At 42.1% G+C, this 24,504-nt stretch overlaps 1 protein-coding gene across 1 annotated transcript in view; it reads right to left on the bottom strand.

The window, feature by feature from the left end:
• The window catches only part of PKP2 (plakophilin 2), a 60,516-nt gene extending 37,738 nt beyond the window's left edge, over window positions 1-22,778 (bottom strand). Inside the window, exons 1-4 of the mRNA XM_048830046.2 lie at window positions 22,205-22,778; window positions 14,055-14,167; window positions 11,992-12,701; window positions 4,612-4,750 (exon numbers count right to left, since the gene is read on the bottom strand). Coding sequence (XP_048686003.2) covers window positions 4,612-4,750; window positions 11,992-12,701; window positions 14,055-14,167; window positions 22,205-22,421 — 1,179 coding nt within the window. The 5' untranslated portion in view covers window positions 22,422-22,778. The remainder of the gene's footprint in view (window positions 1-4,611; window positions 4,751-11,991; window positions 12,702-14,054; window positions 14,168-22,204) is intronic.
• Between the last annotated feature and the right edge of the window lie 1,726 nt (window positions 22,779-24,504).

The raw sequence follows: 24,504 nt of genomic DNA on the forward strand, positions 1-24,504 counted from the left end.
TACTGCTCTGTGAGGACAAGCCCTTAGATCCAAGTAACCATTTCTGGTGTTTTTTCCAGTGTTTATTGGATAAATACTGACATTTTTTTAAAATCAGGGGCATTTTATCAGTGTTTATCAGTTAAAACCTAAAATCCGAAGCCCTCAGTATATACTAACATAATGTAATATGCATTATTTATTACCATATATACAAGAAGAAAGCCCAGAAACATGCTGATTTTTTCACATCTACATAAAACTCAAACTGCTAAAAATAAACCCAGAAAATGGAATGAATAAACTCAGAAAAACAGAAGCCTAAGTGTATTTGAGCTGAGACCTAAGAAGGAAAATGCTCTGTAGCATGTAACCAACACAGTAAGCCATATAATCCCTTCAACATCTGGCATTTAATGAAAGAAGTAATAATCCATCCATACATAAGATTAGTATACATAGCAACATAACATGTTCCCAGAAAAAGACTACATTAAAATGGAGTTAAGGTTGAGAGTATATATCAGTAACTTAGGGTAGACTACACTACAAGGCTGTTGTAATTATCTCAAAACCAAGGAAACCCAGGAAATTCACACTTAGAGATTAAATTTAAAGGAAATCCAAACACGTTATGGTTTGGTAATGCACAGTTTAGGGCACCCAATCAACCTTAACTCTGCCCTGCACTGACACCATAAAAGGGGGAAAATCAAATGTGTCTTCAAAACTCATTTAATCTAAGCAGACACGAACAAGCAGTCACAAACACGAACAAGCTTTAAACATTATTGTATTGCTCTTGCATTGTTGTCATTTCAGAGCAGAATTAAGATTTTTACAGAAAGAGAAACTTTCAGTTATGAAGAATAATGGGGGGAAATAATAAGTATTAATCTGGAAAAAATTCAATGTAGCTTATGAGTTTTAACTATATGAGAAGATTGAAGGGTCTGTGACAGGGCAGAGTTAAGGTGGTCCAGAAATTTCCTTGTTTATTTTTCAATTTAAAAAATTCACACATGAACCCTAAACCAGAAATTCAAAGGGAATGTTGCCCTGTAATATTTCTAGTGATTTGAAGATCTAAAATATCAACCTTTTTTATATGTAGATAGTAATTTTAACTTTTATGACCAGATTCTTTGACACACTCTTTGACTGCTTTGCCCCAATCTGGAGCAGCAAATAGCAGCCAAAGCATATGGGGCTAGTTAAAATAGGTTTACAGCTGCTTTATTTAGCCAGAGCAATGCAAACCAGCCAGAGTGTACACCCTGTTTCCCCCTCCCTCTGATCCTCCAAATGCCCCTGCCTCTTCCACCCCCCCCCCGCACCACAAACCTCCACCCATCCAATTTCTCTCTCCCTCCTGCACCTTTGTGCATTATCCTGCACGTACATACCTGCTTACTTCTGCCTCCTGCACCCCTTACATTTATAGATTCATAGATACTAAGGTCAGAAGGGACCATTATGATCATCTAGTCTGACCTCCTGCACAACGCAGGCCACAGAATCTCACCCACCCACTCCTGCATGCACTTGCATTACTTTTCCCGCTCCTCCCAGCCTACCAGTTGAGTACATCTGGTGCAAAGGACAGCTTTTGAAAAGATGGTTAGGATTAATGGCAATTTTTTGCCATTATTTTCCATAACTGAAAGTTTGTCACAAAGAACTGCTCCTTTCAAAATGGCTACCACCTCCCCTTGTTCTCAGTGGGACTGAGGACACAGCTGTCCTCAGGGAAAACTCCTATGCTGGCCCCCTATGCTGTGCGGCGGTAGAGACACTCAGAACCATTGAGAACAATGAGAGAGAGAGAGAGAGAGAGAGATCATACAATCATAGAATATCAGGGTTGGAAGGGACCTCAGGAGGTCATCTAGTCCAACCCCCTGCTCAAAGCAGGACCGATGCCCAATTAAATCATCCCAGCCAGGGCTTAAAAAGGCCACCAGTGGAGGTCAGCAGTAATGTCAGTACAACTGACACCAACTAGAGAAAGCAGCCATTTTGAACGAGGGAGGTTCTTCATGGTATTCTCTGTAGGCCATTTTAACCTTTCAGCCTCTACTGCAGGAGAGGCTTTCAGTTATAAATAATAACAGGGAAAAATGATCCTCTGATCCTTATCATCCATCCATCCATCTATTCAAAATATCCCAAAATTTTAACTTTATGGGACGCTTGAAGAGTCTGTGTTATTGTGTCACTGAGTTTTTTGGGGGAAATGAAAAAACAAGTTTGATACTAGATACTCGCTTTCTTTAAAGGACCCATTTTTAATTAGTTTTAATTCCTAAACAAATTAACAGATTTACTTGTAAATTCTCAGAAAATTCATTCTGTATTAATTGCAGTAATTTTGGGGAGGATACACTGTATTTCTCTTATAATAATAAAAAGGTTGATTCTCTGCTTTAAGTGCAAAACTCAACTCAGCCTTACCTATGGAGTTACTCCAGACACCTCCACAGTTATACAAGATCATAGTAAAAAATAAAGCACTCAATAGCATCCAATATACTGTGAAAATTGATCACACAAAATACTCAGTAGCTTGGTTCCAGATGTCATAAAACATGGACTAGAAGGAATGGTGTGCATACAGTCTACATTCTCCCTGCCCCCCTCCCCCCCTTCCAACTGTGGGACACTATATTCCTGAGACAGCTGCTGATCCAAGGACAGAAGAATTTGTTAGGGGAACATTCCACAGTTCACCATGATCAGCATTTTTACTGTATGACAAAAGTGGTTTCACAATCAACAGAGATAAAAATGCTTATATTGTAAGTTAATGCTTCTATTTAACACAAAAAGAAAAGGAGTACTTGTGGCACCTTAGAGACTAATCAATTTATCTGAGCATAAGTTTTCGTGAGCTACAGCTCACTTCATCGGATGCTGTAGTTCACGAAAGCTCATGCTCAAATAAATTGGTTAGTCTCTAAGGTGCCACAAGTACTCCTTTTCTTTTTGCGAATACAGACTAACACGGCTGTTACTCTGAAACCTATTTAATGCAGTTTTCTATGTAATTCAGCTTTTATGTAAAATAACCTAATAGGGCTCTTTAAAATAAAGAAATCTGTGTCACTTATCTATTTGCTATTCCAATGGTTACAAGTCTAGTAAGAGCAAACAAACATTAATATACAAAGCAGACAAACCCAGCACATGTAATAGTCTACATAATGACTTCATAAGACAGCATGCTGAGCAGTAACAAGAACTATGTATAACTATTCTTTCTACTTTGTATGTCTTGGGAGGGTGTACAAACACTTGGGTTATTTAGGAGGAAGGTGGGCATTACCAGATTTTGTATTTTTTTCAGGCTTTCATTCCATTAAAAACAGCAAGACCACCTCCCCAAATCTAGGCTTTCCTACACTATCAAGATTTGAGATCATCCGGTATAATTCTTACTACAATCCCTTGCTGAGAGTTTTGCCTTAATAAAGATTTGTTAGACCCATCTGCTGAGTAAGTGAATCTCAATCCAACACAAACACTACTCCTAAACCCCAAAAAGGTACTGTACAAATCTAGGTCTTAACTTTGCAGCTCAGGTCCATATCACCTCAACTATAAACAGAATACAGTCATAAAAGGCTTAGTTTTCAAACTTGGGTGATCAAACTTAGATGCCCAAATTTGTATTTAGGTACACAAATACCTGTTTTAGTCATCCAAGTACTGGTTTAGGTATCTAAAATGGACACTTAGTTACTAAATGTAGATTTTGTCCAAGATCTTTTTTAACAATCATGTCTAAAGTGAGGCTTTTAAGTTCATATTTAGGCGCTCCTGGGAGCTGCTGGGTGCTCAATAGTTTTGATAATGAAGCCACTATTTAGATGCCTTAATATGAATTTAGGAGCCTAACTCTGGGCACATATCTTTTAAAAAAATATTGGAATTAGTGGACCATAATTGATCATTTTCTTCTCAAATGAGGAATCACACTACTCACTTTATTATATATGTATATGTAATTTGCTGTGCTAGGTTCAGCAGGTTATGTGGGGTTTTTTTTTGGTTTTGTTTTTTAAATTATTATTTATATGCCCAATCCTCAGATGTTGTAGTGCTAAATAACCGGGTAACTGATTTCTCAACTTAAATGAGAAAGACCCTTAGATAATTTTGCTCTTTCACATTATCCCACAGTGTATACTCCTGTCCAAACACCACAGCACACTTTGATTTCCACTGGCACAATGAAAGTACCCTATTTTCTTTCTACCTAGGTATTTATCAGGCTGCCATCTCCACTGTAACCGAACATATATATTAATGAAATTGCCCCTCATTTTTAAAAAATGAAGAAGGGAGAAGAGAAACAGAAAATACATATTAATTGTATGGTAAGCACAACTGCTTGTACATACTACATAGAGGGCCAGATTTTTTCCCAGTGTAAACTGGAGCCACTCTATTGACTTCAATGATGCGGGAGTAAATTGCAGCAGCAGAGAGTCTGGCTTAGAATGTTATTTATTATTTCCCATGATGCTTCTTAAACTGTCATTTTCTTTCAGTGGCAGACAACACAGTACAGTAAATGCAGAACATTCCTTGCTCTACTAGCATGAAGTTGATATGAAAACAATTACTCACTTTCCTTCTGGCTTCTGCTTTCTGGAAGCACTCACGCTGTATAAAATTAACTGCAGCAAGGATCTTGGGTAACGAGGATGTCTTTTCAGTGTCCAGAGTGTTCACTGCAAGCTCCAGAGTCATCTCCCCTTCTGGACTCCTAAATATACAGCCATGGAAGTTATGGTGAATCAAGATGGCAGAATACCAGCATTCAGCCAGTGTTTTTTTACCAGGCAATTCATAACTATCAACACTCTTTAGTTATGCTTAGACTATGATGCTCCTCCCAGTAACTGGAGAGTTGAGAAAGGTCATGGTATCCATAACTGCCTAACACATGCTTTGGCAAAAATCCCGACAAATGGAGTTGTTATAACATGAAGTGGGTCAGCACATGATAAATCCTGCCAGAATTATGCAACCACACCAGAAGGTCCCAAGTCCCCCTCCTTGTGAGGTGCAGCGCAATCTCCGCTCCCACTGACCTTAGGAGGTGCATAGCACCATGAAGGATGGGCCCCATGGGAGGCCAAATTAGAAAGAGTGTTCGTTTGTAACTGTCAAGGTTCTCTGATGTTTATTTTTCTCTGCAATACTATTATGATGGCACAGACTCACCATGTCCTATCCTTTCTCAGCTGCTCTGTGCATGGAACATCTGCTGCATTGGCCCTTGGGTTTTTTGGGGGGCTTGAAAATTGCTTTTGTTTCAGACAGACAAAATTATTTTCCACTCACTGAATGAAACATAAAATTGACTCACAGGAGCATTCAAAAGTATGTTCCCATTTCCCCCCTAATTGCCACCACCTTTGCCTGAATGATGACTACGTCAGGCAAAATGTCAAAAGCTGGAAGAAGAAGTCACCAGGCCCATGTGTTGTCAATAAAATGTATCTACAGGGGATGTAAGCCAATAAAATGCATACATGTGCATGTGTAGAATTAGGACAGGTAAGGTACATCTCTCATTCCCTTTCACCCCCAGCACATTTCTCTACAATGTAAGCAGAGCTGGCCAGGAAACTGAATTTTAGTTCCATGAAAATTTTTGAGTTTTCAGAAAAGAAATTCATTTTGAATTGGGACAAAAAAAACCCAAAAATTTTCATGGAACTGAAATCCTGCAATAATTTATTTTGGCAACACCAAAGCATGGTGTTTCCAAAACAAAATATATTCCTGGAATCCCTGGTTGCTTATCTGATGGTCTGCAGCTGAACCCAGGACTCAGGAAACCCTGGCTGTTCTTGACTGAAATTAACAAGAATCTCCTCAGATTTGCTTGTGCCCACCACTGAATAACATGGTGAAACTGACCAGAATCTTGTTGTTAAGATAACAGTGGAAAGTCAGTTGCCATAGGAGCCTGGATGCCTAGAGATCACCAAATAGTGAGCTGCCCTGGAGCTGCAGACCCTGGAAGCTCTGGTGTTCCCTGCAGCCTGTGAGCTGAGTGAGGTGGCAGGAAAACAGGCAGGTTTCCAATGGAAAAATGTTGTGTCAGAGTTTTTCTGACCAACTCTAATTGTAAATTATAATCTATCGCTGCTGGAGGTTCATCAGAAGGCATAAGATGCGATGAGTATGGCTGCAAGAACAGCAAAGAGAAGGAAAACAACCGTGACATCGTAAGAATGGCCATACTGGGTCAGACCAAAGGTCCATCCAGCCCAGTATCCTGTCTTCCGACAGTGGCCAATGCCAGGTCCCCCAGAGGGAGTGAACCGAACAGGTAATGATCAAGTGATCTCTCTCCTGCCATCCATCTCCACCTTCTGACAAACAGAGGCTAGGGACACCATTCTTGCCCATCCTGGCTAACAGCCATTAATGGACTTAACCTCCATGAATTTATCCAGTTCTCTTTTAAACCCTGTTATAGTCCTAGGCTTCACAACCTCCTCAGGCAAGGAGTTCCACAGGATGACTGTGCGCTGAGTGAAGAAGAACTTCCTTTTATTTGTTTTAAACCTGCTGCCCATTAATTTTATTTGGTGGCCCCTAGTTCTTATATTATGGGAACAAGTAAATAACTTTTCCTTATTCACTTTCTCCACGCCACTTATGATTTTATAGACCTCTATCATATCCTCCCTTAGTCTCCTCTTTTCCAAGCTGAAAAGTCCTAGCCTCTTTAATCTCTCCTCTTATGGGACACGTTCCAAACCCCTAATCATTTTAGTTGCCCTTTCTGAACCTTTTCTAATGCCAGTGTATCTTTTTAGAGATGAGGGGACCACATCTGTACGCAGTATTCAAGATGTGGGCGTACCATGGATTTATATAAGGGCAATAAGATATTCTCCATCTCATTCTCTATCTCTTCTTTAAGGATTCCTAACATCCCATTTGCTTTTTTGACTGCTGCTGCACATTGCGTGGATGTCTTCAGAGAACTATTCACGATGACACCAAGATCTTTCTTCTGATTAGTTGTAGATAAATTAGCCCCCATCATATTGTATGTATAATTGGGGTTATTTTTTCCAATGTGCATTACTTTACATTTATCCACATTAAATTTATTTTGCCATTTTGTTGCCCAATCACTTAGTTTTGTGATTCATCCATATCACAAATGAAATACATTCTTATGTCCTGATGTCTCCACTATGTTTTCATTTATTATGAATCATGCAATCTCCTGTCTTCTCGTCTTCTCTGAATTAGTGTTTTGAACTGATCTATTTAACAGACAGGTGCCAAGGAGTGCTCTTGTAGGACATAGACATCTGCTAGGCATATCCATAATACTTTTTAAAAGGATAGGACAAAAATGAAAGCTGAAGTGAAGGAGAAACTGGAGGAGGGTGTCAAATAGAAGGGAGAAATAGAAACAGACTTATGAGCAAAAATAATATCAACATGGGTTAGCTTCTCTTGTGCACCAAACTGTGCTTGGCGCCAATTACAGCGCCCTGATTCTCGTGACTGGCCCTGGCACCAGTGCAATTTAGTGCAGCTGCTGAGGTACTCTAAATTGCAACATTGGTGTAAGGATCTTACAATTGATCAAAATCATACATAATGAACCTGAACAGCACTGAACTGAATCACATCCCTTCCTCTTACTCCCCTTAATGTGAGCCAGAAAAGTACACCCTTTCCCACTCTTTTTGCTATAAAAGTAGGCCTGATAGCAGGATATGTACATCAGGAACAGCTAATGAATGGCACTGAGATCAGTCAAGAAAGACAAGGTCATGTACTACCCAAAATGAATATACACAACTCCCATTGAAGTCAGTGTAACTCTGCAAGGTGATCTAGAGCAATATGTGGTTCACTGAAAGTCTTTCTTCATGGCTGATATCTGCATTCACCTGTCATACCCCAAAGCCTCCATCCTGTTGTTGTGTACTGCAGTCCTTGCACTAGTCATCATAGAGTAGCTGCGATGCACCATTTTGTCTGATCATTTTAAGGTGGCACTCAGCACAAGTAGAATGATGACTCCAGAAGGAACTGCTCTCTAAACAGCTGTGTAACATCAAAGGGCAGCAGCACTCCAGGAAATCTCTAAACCTTTGATATGAGAATGGTTCTGGTGCATCATCCTATTGGTGTGTCCAAAAGATAGGGCTAAGTGTCTCTGTGCCCTGTGCTCTGAATTCACAGTGTTAGCTAAATATTCTGTAAATGTTTAAAATGCTTATATGTTATATATAAAGAGTTTAATGATTTTATATCCTCTCAGCTAATCTTTAAAGAGACCGGAGTAGGATTAAATCCTTAAGTTTTAAATAATTTCCTGCACACAGCTGTAAAATACAGTGTGTGCCTTATTATAAGGCTAACTGCTGAATTGTTCTAAGGCTTAATGCTGAAGTTTTTACTCACGTCTTAGATTAAGAGATATTTGGGGAAGGGGATTGCTTACTCTGCATGAAATCTTGCCTCCACTGAAGTCCATGACAAAACTCCAATAAAATTCTATGGAGGCAGGATTTCATCCTCTGTGCCTTACATGAGTAATGCCCTGATCCTACTCTCATTTATTTAAATAGTGCAGAATCAGACCCCAAAGAGTCAATAAAGTACTACAGAATTGGACTCATAACATTTAATTATCCAGCATTTACTGGAAGAGAAAGACCTATCTGATTCTTCTTCATCTGTGGTGATTACTATTACAGAATAACATTTGTAGGGCCAAATTTTGTTTTTGGTATCACTGATGTAAACCCCGAATAAATCAATTTATGCTCAGAGTTTATTGTCTTGACTTCAGTGTAGTTACACTACTCAGTTTACAATGGTGTACATGAGAGCACAATGTGTCTGGTATCTCTTATACCTAATTCTACTTTATGTTGTGCAGTCTATAAGAGTAGATGGAGCATGTTAATATGGAATTGAATGAACTGTAAAAAATACTCTACTTAAATGTTATTCACATCTAGAGATGTTTTTAATAAGGGGGAATTTGTAGAGTTTGTAATTACCATTTTTGTAGGTGCCTGAACATAACACATCTGCAGAACACGGGTATCTTATTATACACCAGCACCTGTAACAAATCTATTCTTAACTCACTATTTAAAGACAGTTTACATGATTATAATTTATTCTTTACTTTTTGTCTAAGATCAAGTGTACTATCAAATGATACATCTCTTTTCAGGGACTATATCTTGACTATTTGTCTTTTCCAATCTCTAACTAATATGACCTATCATATAGGTTCTTATACTTCGAGTAAATGCCATATCCTTATGGAAATTTAAGGCTAGATTTTCATAATATGGCTGTAATTCAAAATTGCAGTTTAGGGCATTTGAACATCTAAACTTGGAGCATATAGGTATTTAGATACTCAAGTGACGTATAGGCTTCCCACAATAATTTGTACCCATAATTTGTGGGTGCAAAAATATAGAGTACCCACAAAAGCTAGGCTGAAAAAATTGGCTGTTAATTGCTACATTTTCAAAGAGGGCCTCAATCTGACCACTAATTTTGCCTCTGTACTTGAACATGGTCACAATCAGTTATAGGCACAACAACAGAATACACACTTGTAGGTGTGAACAGCAATTTTGCCAACAAGCCTTACAGTCTGACATCTAAATTCTAGTATTTGTGCCCACAATTAATTGCAAACACAAATGTTATTCCAGCACAAAGCTAAAGGATTTTGTTTTGTTTTTAAATTGTGGCCCTTGAAGTGTTGTTATCTGTGGGAGATACAAGCCAAGTTGTTCGCTAACTGGATTTTGGCATTTACTTTTGGGCGCTGCCTTGAAAACTCACCCTCATGTTGTCTAATTGTGAATCATTTCTGTATTTTGTTCTATGCTGCTCCTCTAATTTTATAAAAAAACCTTCTCTATAAAAATATACTGGTGTCTGGGTAAAGCACTCCTCTTTCCCTTGAATGAGTTTAGTTTGAAACAAGTACAGAGTTAGGTCATGATTCTGGAAAGCACTTATGCACGTGTTTAACTTTAAATACATACTTAAGTCAGTGGGACTTAGGCGTGTGTAAGTGCTTTCATGAATCAAGGCCTTAGTGGAGAAACAAATCCACTTAAATTACCATTCAACAGTTAATAGTAGCTTATACAGGAAAATATAATATGAGGGCCTGATGCGTTCTGCCTGTAGAATCCAAGATGTGGGCTTATGCAGTAGAAATTTCCTCTGGTGTTGGGAGCAAATGATATAAACATGTCCCCAGCCTGTGCACTGCTGGGGGACCTGGAGTCAACCGACACTGCTCACATAGTGAATAGAGTCAGCCTGAGAGAGCATGGGATCAGGGTACCCAGGAGATGCTCTGATTTACCTTATCTTCTGGGAAGTCTCAGACAGTGGCTGCTTCCCCCAGCAGGACCTTTGAGGGAGGGCAGCAATGGGACTTGTGTCTGCCTTATCTCCGGGATAAATGTCTCTGCTGGAGCAGCTTGACCAAGGGTGAATCAAATCCAACATTTAACACAACTGAAAGTCATACAATGGAGAAGTGAACTGGCATGGATAAAATAAGAACTGGCCTAAATCTTGAGCTAAAACTTGAACCAACTCCTTCCTCCGCCCCTCTCCCCAAAACACACTTGTTCTGAGTTTTTTGTTTTTTAAAAAAGTGTGGCTAATTTTTATTCTGATTCTTTCATTTTCCTGTGTTTCTGTACTTCCTTGTTCTGACTAGGACCAGAAGTGCCATAACACCTCAAGGCAGACCATTCTCAGAACTGGCCAACTGGACACAGAAAGTAAGGAATACTCATGAGAGAGGCTCTTCCTGAGAGTTTTTTAGGACAATTTCGCTGACCAACCAAGGTTCAGATATTTCTTTTCAGGTACAAATAAAATCTGAACTTTTGCATGCATATCCCAACTGAAATGAACAGCAAAATCTTTTAAGTTTCAACCAGTCACTTCCTCATACCTAGTCAGAGGATACATACAGAAATTCAGTTGTCAGCACTGCCTGCTCCATAGCCTCAGTCAGCTTAATCCCTTAACCTTGCCTGCTTTAAAAGAGCATCAGAATCATATCAGGAATTCAGTATTTTTGTTTAAACAGGCTGTATTTTGACTGGAATCGTTTTACTGTATGATAACTTGTCCTGACCTGACAACACACAGAACAATGCTCTACTCTGATACTGCAAACCTCAATGGTCTGTACACTTAATTTCTCAGAAAACAAATGATGCTGTAGCTATCTGATCAGAAATGTTCAAGCCCCACAGCAAAATTCCATCAAATAGAATAGCAAACATAAAAAACAACAACAAAATACAAAAACAAACAAAGCTTTGGAAAAAAAAGGAATTTGAAGGCTACACGTTTGTGGGGAAAAAAGGAAATTCTCTAATTACACTGTTGGTGCTAGCAGAACAATTAACATGTACAATAAACCATGAAATAGGAATGTGAAGTATAGTAAACTGTGTAATATTCTTCTGGTTATTAAACCATTCAATCTATATAAGAACTGCCAAATGAACCAGAGCTGAAATGATCTGATCTACCCAATAGCACAAGGCCTGTCAATATGTCATTGCAAGTTAGACTGTAAATTATTCAAGGCAAATAACATGTCTCCCTATATGTTTGACTGGTGCCTAGCACAATGAGACCACAGTCACGAGGCTTTTGGGCACTACAGTATATATAGTTCACAATAATAGTAATAATAATAATTTTCCCTTCTTCCGTCCATTCATCCAAAATAAGAGTCCAAAAAGAAATCATAAAATGACTCTTCCACACTGAAATATTTTAGATTGAGTCGGCTGTTGAGCCACTGGCCAGAAATGCATCTATGCTTTGTGAACTGATGGACTAGGATCATTTCTTTTTTTACTGGGAAACACGTGGGATACAAAATCCGCATGAAAATGTCCAGGTATCTGTGAACTGGAGGAGATTTAGAGTCAGACTTACCCTAGCTGAGATCCACTGGAGACTGCTTTCCCAGCGTGTAAGAGAACATTTTCTGATGATGCTGCCGCCAGAGCTGCAGTCATTGCCATCCTCTTCCCACCTGTTTCGGCAGTAGCGCTGGTCCCTGCAGCTGGCTGGGGAGTTTCCCTCATGGACGGTGTGCTTCTGAAGGTACTTTGTTGCCAGCTGGACTTCAGAGACTGCCTGTTCTGAAATCCAGGTTGGGAAGCAACAGGTGCTCTGACTTGTCCCACAGCACTACCTGTAATCAGGTAGTTCTCTTTCTCTAAGAGGTTGGTCATACTGCGACTGAATCCAGCTTGTGGGTATATAGATACACTTGGGCTGGTGGGGGCACTGTCAAAGACTGTGTCATTAAAAGGTCCTCTATGGAACTGGGTTTGATAAATGTGCTCTCTGATTGCAGAATCACGATTACCATGACCAACAATCTCAGAGCGAGCATATCTTGGTGGGGCAATAACATTGGATCTCCTGCTATCACCATGCCTTGGAGTGAATCCAACTTGGTTTCCCCTGTTGTAGCGGAAATCATTGTATACATATGCCAGCTTCTCAGGACCTTTCTGAGGAGAAACTTCTAATCTCTTCAGAGGCTGCCTTTGGTACCTTTCTTCCATGGTCTTGTATGAATTATATTGTGTGGCTGTATTCCCCCAGCCATTTCTGTAAGTGATTGGTAAGCTCATCTGTACAAAACCAGCAAAAAAAGGGACAAAAGTCACCAGAAGAACAGAGCTTTTTTTGTTTTCTTAACTATTATTTTATAATTTGGGTGGATAAAATGTTTTGCCAGTTGCTAGTAGAATAGTACAATAAAACGTGAACTTCAGTCAAAGATGCAGATGATAATGGGTTTTATTGCACTTCTTCATTAACCTCCCACTGAAACGAGGAGGGAGTGCATTCTAGTGCTTAGGAGCCCTGGGCTAGGAGTCAAGACTCCTGCTTTTTAGTCCCTGCTCTGCCACCATCTTGAAGTGTTATCCTGGGCAAGTCACTAAATTGAGAGATATTCAAAAGGGCCTCTACATTCTGGGTCATCTCCATTTTTAGGTGTTCAACTTGACACGCCCAGAGCTTGATTTTCGAAGACACTGAACACCAACATCTCAAGCTGAAGTTAAACCCTCAGACAGATGAAAGAGGCTACGTCAGTGAAGAGCATTAACAATGATATTCTAGTCAGGTTTGTACATGCAGTCAGCTTATCTGACCTTGCACTGGAGCAGTGATGAACAGCTTTTCTGGCATCAATGGTCATACTGGCAACTTGTCATAATCCCTAAACCACACCTTATTTACATACACATGCATTAAAAAGTTACTGTGAATTATGAATTTAGGGTGGAGGCCATAGCATCTAGGGGCCAGACTGCAAACTCCTTACTCTTACTGGTGAGGAGCTCGCTCCTCACAGGGATAGTCTCAAAAATGGGAATGCTCACCAGTGGAAGGAAGGGGTGCACAATCTAGCTGTAGGACTGGGTCAGGCTCGTGGGGTTGGTTGCATTTGTTATTGAAGAGAGATACGTATTTAAGGGCAATGGAAGGAACTGCAAGGGGGAAAAGAATGCTTCATTTCAGGAGTCACAGTCCCACACTGTGGTATAGGGAAGCTGCAAGCCATTGTCCCATGCCATCCACTCTCCCTGGTTCTTCCATTTCTACCATCAAAACCATGATATCTCCCTGAGGTTCCTGTGTTACCTCCAGTTCCTTCCCTCAGTGCTCCCTCCTTTCCAGAGATGATACTATTTATTCTGTAATGTGGAGTGGGTGACATGCTGCCTGCAGCTCCCATTGGCCGAGAATGGCGAACGGTGGCCACTGGGAGCTGTGCCAATGTAAACAAACAGTCTGGTGGCCCGCCAGCGGATTGCCTGCATGCCACAGCTTGCTCACCACTGGTTTAAAGAGATTACAGTGTGAACATTTAACATGATAGAAAAAAAAAAACCTGAGCCACTGTTTGTGGCAGCAAACAAAGTCATAAATTTGCAATTCTACATATTTTCAGTTATTTCCTACATTTTCCTCACCTGGAGAGAGGGATAATATGTGACTCCATGTGCAAGTCTTGAAACAAAAGAATTATCAACTGTGTCCAGGTTATAAACATGTTCTGGAACACTGGTGGCCCGATGGAGACCTCCTGTAATTGAAACAAGACTAATGTAAATACAATCTTATTTTATAACAAATTATTTTATAACAAAAGGACAATATATGTCCAGCCTAAAACCTTGTGGAGCCAAGAAACCCAGCAGGTCTCAATATAATCACACCCCAGCTAGTCAGAGTCCGTTAGTGGTCATGATCTTCTCATGTTGCTCTGGTTTTTCACCTCATGAATCTCTGTTCCCCACCCTGTCTCAGAGTGGGTGAAAGTGTCCCCTACAGGTAACCTTTGGAGTTCTGGGTTCCTGCTTTCTTCCTTCTCCTATTTCATATTCAAACATTCATGAAACACAGAAGCACTTAGATTTCTACCATACTGTATCAGCCCTTTGCGGAATCACAGATGCTCGAGATGGACTGAATGATCTGGATGACTATCTCCCTGCCAATGGAGGAGTGATCTCTACAGTATACTTCCTAATGTTTTATACTTTACATTTGTCCAGGCTGGAACAGTTGCACAATTTCTCATAGTTTAAGAAAAACAAAAAGGCTTTATTATTTAGGAAGAAGTAGCAAAGAATTTAACAGGAAAAAATATGAATGGAAGCCTTCAGCAAATGTTCCTTCTACTTAATGCCTCTCTCTACTACAATAATTTTAAAAGGGAATGATTTTCTTTGTTTTTAAATGTGAGATTGAGTATGATCCAACTTCTACTGAAACATCTACTCAAACTAGAAGAGAGAAAGTCAGCTAAATGCAAGGGAGAAAAATCCCATTAAGACCTTGTCAAGATTCCTTCCCCACTCTAAACTCTAGGATACAGATGTGGGGACCTGCATGAAAAACCTCCTAAGCTTATTTTTACCAGCTTAGGTTAAAACTTCCCCAAGGTACAAACTATTTTACCTTTTGTCCCTGGACCTTATTGCTGCCACCACCAAGCGTCTAACAAATATAACAGGGAAAGAGCCCACTTGGAAACGTCTTTCCCCCCCAAATTCCCCCAAGCCCTACACCCCCTTTCCTAGGGAAGGCTTGATAAAAAATCCTCACCAATTTGCAAAGATGAACACAGACCCAAACCCTTGGATCTTAAGAACAATGAAAAATCAATCAGGTTCTTAAAAGAAGAATTTTAATTAAAGAAAAAGTAAAAGAATCACCTCTGTAAAATCAGGATGGTAAATACCTTACAGGGTAACCAGATTCAAAACATAGAGAATCCCTCTAGGCAACACCTTAAGTTACAAAAAGACACAAAAACAAGAATATACATTCAATTCAGCACAACTTATTTTATTAGCCATTTAAACAAAACAGAATCTAACGCATATCTAACTAGATTGCTTATTAACCCTTTACAGGAGTTCTGACCTGTATTCCTGCTCTGGTCCCGGCAAAAGACAACACAGACAGAGAGAACCCTTTGTCCTCCCCCCGTTACAGCTTTGAAAGTATCTTGTCTCCTTGTTGCTCATTTTGGTCAGGTGCCAGCAAGGTTGTCTTAGCTTCTTAACCCTTTACAGGTGAAAGGGTTTTTCCTCCGACCAGGAGGGATTTAAAGGTGTTTACCCTTCCCTTTATATTTATGACAGACCTATACAAATGAAGAAACATAAGGGAGACATAAAAGGTAACCTAATCCATAACTGGCCTACACCCAAAACTGTCCTCCAAAACCTCAGAAGATTTATAGGTCTATTACTCATAAAATTGAATGTGACTTCTTCAGTGAAAGTAATTATATAGTCAGGGCCCTTTTTGATAAGCTATGGTGCCAGATTCACCCATCAATAAAATTGTTAATAACGTAAAGGAGTGTGGACTTTTGTCAATCACTAAAGGAATGGAAATGCGAGATACAGAGTTAAGTAGCCAGTAAAGACACATCAAAGAGATCCAGATTGGTGAAAAGGAGAAAAAAACAATACAACCGCATTGGCTCTAGCTCCTCAGACAGAGACAAATACCTACAAGATCTCTATCAAGCATTCTTACAACTACAATACACACCTGCTGAAGTGAAGAAACAGACTGACAGAGCCAGAAGAGTACCCAGAAGTCACCTACTACAGGACAGGCCCAACAAAGAAAATAACAGAACGCCACTAGCCATCACCTTCAGCCCCCAACTAAAACCTCTCCAACGCATCATCAAGGATCTACAACCTATCCTGAAGAATGACCCCTCACAGATCTTGGGAGACAGGCCAGTCCTTGCTTACGGACAGCCCCCCAACCTGAAGCAAATACTCATCAGCAACCACACACACCACACAACAGAACCACTAACCCAGGAACCTATCCTTGCAACAAAGCCCGTTGCCAACTGTGTCCACATATCTATTCAGGGGACACCAGCATAGGGCCTAATCACATCAGCCACAGTATCAGAGGCTCGTTCACCTGCACATCTACCAATGTGATATATACCATCATGTGCCAGCAATGCTCCTCTGCCCTGTACATTGGTCAAACTGGACAGTCTCTACGTAAAGGAATAAATGGACACAAATCAGAGGTCAAGAATTATAACATTCAAAAACCAGTCGGAGAACACTTTAATCTCTTTGGTCACTCGATTACAGACCTAAAAGTAGCAATTCTTCAACAAAAACACTTCAAAAACAGACTCCAACAAGAGTCTGCTGAATTGGAATTAATTTGCAAACTGGATACAATTAACTTAGGCTTGATGGGAGTGGATGGGTCATTACACAAAGTAAAACTATTTCCCCATGTTTATTCCACCCTCCACCCCACACTGTTCCTCAGACATTCTTGCCAACTGCTGGAAATGGCCCACCTTGATTATCACTACAAAAGGTTTCCCCTCCCCCCTCCTGCTAGTAACATCTCACCTCAAGTGATCACTCTCGTTACAGTGTGTATGGTAACACCGATTATTTCATGTTCTCTGTGTATATAAATCTCCCCACTGTATTTTCCACTGAATGCATCTGATGAAGTGAGCTGTAGCTCACGAAAGCTTATGCTCAAATAAATTGATTAGTTTCTAAGGTGCCACAAGTACTCCTTTTCTTTTTTTGAGAAATATAATGGGTTCTAATTTGTTGAAGAGCACATGAAATCACCACTACTGTTAAATTACACATGTGAACTGAAGGGAGGAATTCCAGACCCATTATTGCATAACATTTTTGATACTGCTATCTCTCTCTGTGATTATAAACTCTCTGCCACTTGGTCTCACTGCAAAACAGAATCTGTTATTTATTTAGACAATCAAAATTTTCATTTGACTGCTTTAGTGCTCAATTTTATTTCTTTCTGACCAAACTTTTAACTTAGAAAGTGACAGCAACTGGTTCAACAGTAGCTGGAACTAATGCCACTTAGTATCTTATATTTAATAATAATATAATAATTTGACAATGGAGATTGTTTATGGGTATTTATCACTGACCAGGTGTTTTTCTTTTAAAATAGAACTGAAACAGCACTTAATTTTAATCGTATAGGAACTGGAGCAATTCTCATTTGAAGACTAACTATAAATTTTTTCAAGGAATAAAAATGCACATATTTCAAGATGGATTTGAACTTGTAACAAACAAGCAAAAAAGAAGCAGAAAAACACCCACAACAACAAAATGCTTTCAGGATTCTTTATGCATTATGAAATAGCAAAAAAGGGCACAAACCCAATCTGTTTCTCTTTGTAGGTCACAGTTAAGGCTGAGCTGGAACAATTAGTTTGATGCCTTTTATAGAAAATATACTGTTTGATGCTATACTCCTTGCACACCCAAAACTTCCAGTTCAGTCAATGAAAACTATTAGGGCACAGGGACAATAGGATTGGGCCCTTAGTGCAGTATGTACCATTGTTTCCTCTTGACACATGTAGAAACAAGTGCTTATGTGTTTGCCTAACTTTAAGTGTGTGAAAGCTGGCTACATTGTCGGGCTCAGTGGGTAGTGATCAACTGCTCGATGTCTAGTTGGCAGCCGGTATCAAGCGGAGTGCCCCAGGGGTACGTCCTGTGGCCAGTTTTGTTCAACATCTTTATTAATGATCTAAAATAGGGGGAGAGGTAGATAGGCTGAAGGGGAGGGATAAGGTCCAGAGTGACCTAGACAAATTGGAGGATTGGGCCAAAAGAAATCTGATGAGGTTCAACAAGGACAAGTGCAGACTCCTGCACTTAGGATGGAAGAATCCCATGCATTGCTATAGGCTGGGGACCGACCAGCTAAGCAGAAGTTCTGCAAAAAAGGACCTGGGGATTACAGTGGATGAGAAGCTGGATATGAGTCAACAATGTGCCCTTGTTGCCAAAAAGGCTAACAGCATATTGGGCTGCATTAGTAGGAGCATTGCCAGCAGATCAAGGGAAGTGATTATTCCCCTCCATTCAGCTCTGGTGAGGCCACATCTGGAGTATTGCGTCCCGTTTTGGGCCCCCCACTACAGAAAGGATGTGGACAAATTGGAGAGAGTCCAGCGGAGGGCAACGAAAATAATCAGGGGGCTGGGGCACATGACTTACGAGGAGAGGCTGAGGGAACTGGGCTTGTTTAGTCTGCAGAAGAGAAGAGTCGGGGGGGCGGGGCGGGAGAGATTTGATAGCAGCCTTCAACTACCTGAACAGGGGTTCCAAAGAGGATGGAGCTCAGCTGTTCTCAGTGGTGGCAGATGACAGAACAAGGAGCAATGGTCTCAAGTTGCAGTGCGGGAGGTCTAGGTTGGATATTAGAAAACACTATTTCACTAGGAGCGTGGTGAACACTGGAATGGGTTACCTATGGAGGTGGTGGAATTTCCACCCTTAGAGGTTTTTAAGGCCCAGCTTGACAAAGCCCTGGCTGGGATGATTTAATTGGTGTTGATCCTGCTTTGAGCAGGGTAATGGACTAGATGACCTCCTGAGGTCTCTTCCAACCCTAATCTTCTATGATTCTATGAATAGTCCAGTTATGTGTATGCTTAAGTGGCTTGCTGAACTGGGTCTGCAATGCTTACCAATAAGGCATTTATATCAGAGGGGATTGGGCATTCTCCTTTTGAAGTGCATGAGAGTTTTCCCATTGACTTTAAGGGATGCAGGATTAGGCATTTGGTGCATATTTAGCCAGTGGTGTTAAAGCAAAGTTTGAAAGGCTTTATAATTCAGGAAGATGGGTGGTTTTTTCCATCTAAAATAATAGCAAATCTCTGTGGAGGGGGCTTGCCTAAGTATAAAAATTAATATGAAGCAAATCCAGTTTTCTTGGGTCTTTCTGTGTTTTGAGTTGGAAATAACCCAAAGAAGTGTGATAAATTGAGCAGATAAGGAAGAACAACAGTGGTTAAAGTCCTTAGTGGCATAACTAGTGCACATATCACAGGTATTTTATATATAGGCTTCTTGTTTCTGAAGCCTATTTAAAAAAAATATTGGCATTTCAAAAATGCAAAATGTCTGAAATACTTGAATTTTAGATAAACAAAGCAAATACACCCTCCCACCCCAATATCCCAAATCCACCAGAATTGCAAACAGAGGAATTAGAGAAAGTAGTAGGTCTGGAGGTCTCTTTCAGAGTGTTTTGGGTGTGTTGACATTTGCATTGTCCTAACTCACCCTCATTTGTCAGCTTCAGTTTAAAGAAGCATTTTTCCAAGTCTCAACTCTATTGTCAGCCATAATATAAAGTAAAATAAAAATGCATTTCAACAGAACAAATGACAATTGTTAAAATCTTTGGAAGCTTCTTTTATACTCAAGCTCAGAATTTACATATAAACTGTTCTGTCTAGAGCTACTGACCAGTTGATTGTGAAACCAAGGGTACGTGATTTTGATGGATGTCTTGCAAAGTTTTTTAACGAAGGTACAGTTATGACTGCATCCGATTCATTTTTAGTGAATTTTTTTGAGCTGGAAGCCACCAATAGCACTAGATCAGATTTTTTTTTTTTTGCTGGGGACAAGACAGCTGGATGAATTATATTTATCCATAAGGGGTACTTTCTCTCATATTTTTATGAAAACAAAAAGATGATAGCTTCAGTACTTAAAACTCAGCTTAAGACTCTTCACATCAATGGAGCATCAGACTATAATAAAGAGTGAGTCAATATTTCTCATCTTTTTACTTAAAAAAACAGGATTAAAGCTTTCATGATTGATCCTTATACCCTAGCTTTGGGATGCCTCTGTTTTAAAATAAAATCATATTTCCAACGCCAATTAATACGAATATAAGGCCATATTATAAGAAAAGCAGAAGGTATCCAGCTCTCAGCGCTTTAGAGGATCAGGTTCTTAGGCCCTGGATCCATGTGGCGTGTAAAGGGTGTGGCTGCATGAATCCAACCCATAGGTCAGAGACTCCTAAAGGTGGGGATTGATACCCTTTTATTTAACTATAAAGCACTACGCACACCAATGCGTAGTGTAAATAATAATCTTCTATGGCAGGAATTGGCAACCTTTGACATATGGCCCATCAGGGAAATCCGCTGGTGGGCTAGGGCGATTTGTTTACCTGCAGCATCTGCAGGTTCATCCGATGGCAGCTCCCACTGGCCACGGTTCACCATTCCAGGCCAATGGGGGCTGCAGGAAGCAGTACAGGCTGAGGGATGTGCTGGTCGCCGCTTCTCGCAGCCCCCCATTGGCCTGGAATGGCGAACCACAGCCAGTGGGAGCTGAGATCGGCCAAACCTGTGGACACTTCAGGTAAACAAACCGTCTCGGCCCGCCATTGGATTTCCCTGATGGGCTGTGGGCCAAAGACTGCCAATCCCTGTTCTATGGTATTATCATTTCCATGTCTCCTAATCACTCCTTTCCCATGTGTATTTTATTATGCCTCTCCTTTGTTTACTTTTTGTTTGCAGCCTGAAGGCAGGCAAGACATTATTTTCTTTATTCTTTCCATTTTCTTTAGCAAATGGGGACAGTTAGAAAAAATAGTTATTAAGAGAGGATTAAAACAAACACACTGGAATGGTTACAGGATGGCAACAGAAGACACAGGGAAGGGATAGCTCGGTGATTTGAGCATTGGCCTCCTAAACCCAGGGTTGTGAGTTCAATCCTTGAGGGGGGCCATTTGGGGCAAAAATTGGGGATTGGGGGTTGAACTAGATGACCTTTTGAGGTCCCTTCCAACCCTGATATTCTATGATTCCACACCTGATAAACCAGGAATAACTCAGCTAAAGTCAGTGGAGTTATACTACTGTGAAAATACTGTAGCAAGAGAGGAAAATCAGGGCTAATTTATTTAATTAGAAAGGAAAGAGAGAGAGAGCATTAAAGAAAAAAGAAGAAACACAACTATGATCTTATGGTAAATATTGTAAGAGGCAGGAAAGGCCCATTAGATCACCTCAAGGCCATTTCCCCGAGGACCACTGCAGTTTACAAACACTAAGACAGAGAACATAACCGATACTGAGCTTAATCAAAAGGCCCACGATCTTCAAAAGCACTGATAAAGCATAAATCCCCTTGACTTTCAAATCAGTATTGCGCTCCTAAATTGTTTAGGTACTCCTGGTTACATTTATATAGCAACAATTTCAACTGGAGACATGACACACAGTTGAAAGAAGCCAGAAAAATGGAGAACCTCACAGCTGGTCTTAGCATAACAGCTGATAAGGGGGAAGACAGGCAGAATGGTTTCGACAGGGGGAGGAAGAGATTTGTAAGGGAAACATTTGACTCCTGGAGGTGACTGATTCAAACTTTTCTGTAGGCAAGATGAGAATACAGAGAGCCATGGAATATCAGTGTCACCTTCAGGAGGAGCCTTCCTACAGGATAAGGCTGCCTTGTGAGAGAACTGTAAAGAAGAAAGCAAAATGTACCAGAGACTATTGGTATTGTTGTATTAATCTTGGTAAGGGGGAGGGAGGAAGAATCAAAAGAACAAGGAGAATGAGGAAGAAAAGAAGGCGGGGGGGGGGGGGGAGAAGTGGTGAGGAAAGCAAGAAGAATGAGAAGGGAGAAAGGGAGTTGGGGGAAGAAGAGGAAAGAGTGGAGAGAAGGGGAGAGTCAGAAGGGGGGGGGGGGGTGAAGAATCGGGTCCTGCTTGGGGCACTCACCATTTGACAGGGAGCCTCTACTTTTCCTGGCCAGCGTTTGCTGGACCTGCTGCTGGATTCGGAGACTTTTCTCCTCCCCGGCGCGGTTGCCCACGAGCTTCAGCCTGGCCTCGGAGGGCAAAGCCAGGGTGGAACTGTCCAGCTCCTGCATGGTCTGGTGGCCCAGGACGGTGCGGATGTAGCTGTGCTCGACGGCGGAGGAGCCCGGGGTGCCCATGGTCCAGCTGGGGGAAGAAGCTCCAGCGGAGGCGGCGGTGGAGCCTGCTCCCTACGGTCCCTGGCTGAGCAGCCGCCGCCGCCCAACTCCAGCGCCCAGGGCAGGAGGTTACGGGGCTGGGCAGCCGGGGGCTCTGCCACGCCCTCCCGCCAGCGCAGGTAGCAGCTGGCTGCCAGGAGCCGGCCGCCGCGCTCCCTGCTCCTCCCCCTGCCTGGCGACGGCAGCAGGGAGGAGCGCACCCTCCCCGTCGCCCCGGGGGCAGGGCTGCTGGACTTCCCGGGCGTGGGCGCGGCCCCCTCCGATCCCGCACGCCCAGCCGGCCTCGCCCTGCGTTTGCTCAGCGGCAGCTCGGCGTGGCAGGAAGCGCCCGGGTGTGCGGATCAGTGACCGCTTTGCTGCAGCGCCCGCAGGGGCAGGACACCAGGCGGGGCGGGCTGAGCCTCTGGCGGGGAGGCCGTGGGCTCAGCCAGGCCGGGGGCGCGTTGTAACAAGCGCTGTATAGCAGGGGAGGGGAAAGAGCAACTTTGCCATGAGTTTTGGTCAGGGCAGAAAGGAGAATTCCCCTCCCCCCCCCACAAAGCGTGTAGGTAACTAGGGTGGCCAACTTTCCTGCCCCGCCCTCTCTGAGGCCGTGCCCCAGCTCACTCCATCTCCCCTCCCCTGTCGCTTGCTCTCCCCCCACCCTCGCTCATTGTCCCCCGGGGCTGGGCAAGGGGTTGGGGTGCAGGAGGGAGTTTGGGCTCTAGGGTGGGGGTGCAGGCTCTGGCATGGGGCCAGAAATGGGGGTTCAGGGTGCAGGTGGCTCTGGGCTGAGGCAGGAGGTTGGGGTGCAAGAGAGGGTTCAGGCTCTAGGAGGTAGTTTGGGAACAGGACGGGGAACAGGAATTCAGGATTGGGGTACAGGAAGGAGTGCGGGCTCCAGGGTACAGCTCAGGGCTGAGGCAGGAGGTTGCAGGAGGTCGTTTGGGGTGCAGGCTCTGGGTGGCGCTTATCTCAGGCGGCTCCTGGAAGCGGCCAGCATTTCTCTTTGGCTCCTAGGCAGAGGCTTGGCCAAGTGGCTCTGTGCACTGCCCCAGTCCGCAGGCAGAAAGAAAAGGAGTACTTTGTGGCACCTTAGAGACTAACCAATTTATTTGAGCCTAAGCTTTCGTGAGCTACAGCTCACTTCAAGTCCTCAGGCGTTGCCCCCGTAGCTCCCACTGGCTGCAGTTCTCAGCCAATGGGAGCTGTGGAACCGGCACTTGGGACAGGGACAGCATGCAGAGCCCCAGCGGCAGCTCCGATGCTTTGGGGGACGCATGGACATGCCAGCCACTTCCAGGAGCCACGTGGAGCCAGGGCAGGCAGGGAGCCTGTCTTAGCCCCGCTGCGCTGCCGACCGGACTTTTAATAGACTTTTAACTAAATGGCTCTGGAGCCACCAGGGTCCCATTTCGACCAGGCGTTTCAGTCGAAAACTGGATGCCTGGTAACCCTCTAGGCTGCAGACTAGCTCTTCTGGCCCAGTAGCACCCAGTGTGCCCCCACATGAGCAATACATGAATTATGCCCAATAACAGGCCTCCATCAAAGTTTGTAGTGTAGATGGGGCCTAGAACAACAGCTTGAATTACAGATGTAGAAGTTTTGACATACACTGCCATACACCCGTGTGGCTGGGCTGCACCAATTTATCTAATCTGGTTTTAACTCACACCTGTTGTTATTTTGGTAAAAGTCTGTGGCCTAATCTACATTTTAAAAAGTTATCCCAGCATAGCTATGTCTGTTAGGAATGTGAAAAAAAATAAATCATACTCCCAATCAACATAGATGCTAGCAAAAGGCCAGGTGTAGACACAGCTTGTACCAGCAAAAAAGACCTTTTTCTAGTGTAGTGCGTGGGCACATATGTTAGAATAAAAGTGTCCTAGTTTGATTTCAACATAAAACCACATCTAGTAATACAGGCCTACACTGTCACATGCGTTAGTGCAGAGGGCTGGACTTGATGACCTCTGAAGGTCCCTTCTAGACCTACATTTCTATGATTCTATGCTCGCTCACACATTCAAACAACCAGCCATCAAGGCACATTTGCAAA

The sequence above is a fragment of the Caretta caretta genome, chromosome 1, assembly GCF_965140235.1.
Source record: "Caretta caretta isolate rCarCar2 chromosome 1, rCarCar1.hap1, whole genome shotgun sequence".
In the NCBI taxonomy this organism is placed as follows: Eukaryota; Metazoa; Chordata; order Testudines; family Cheloniidae; genus Caretta; species Caretta caretta.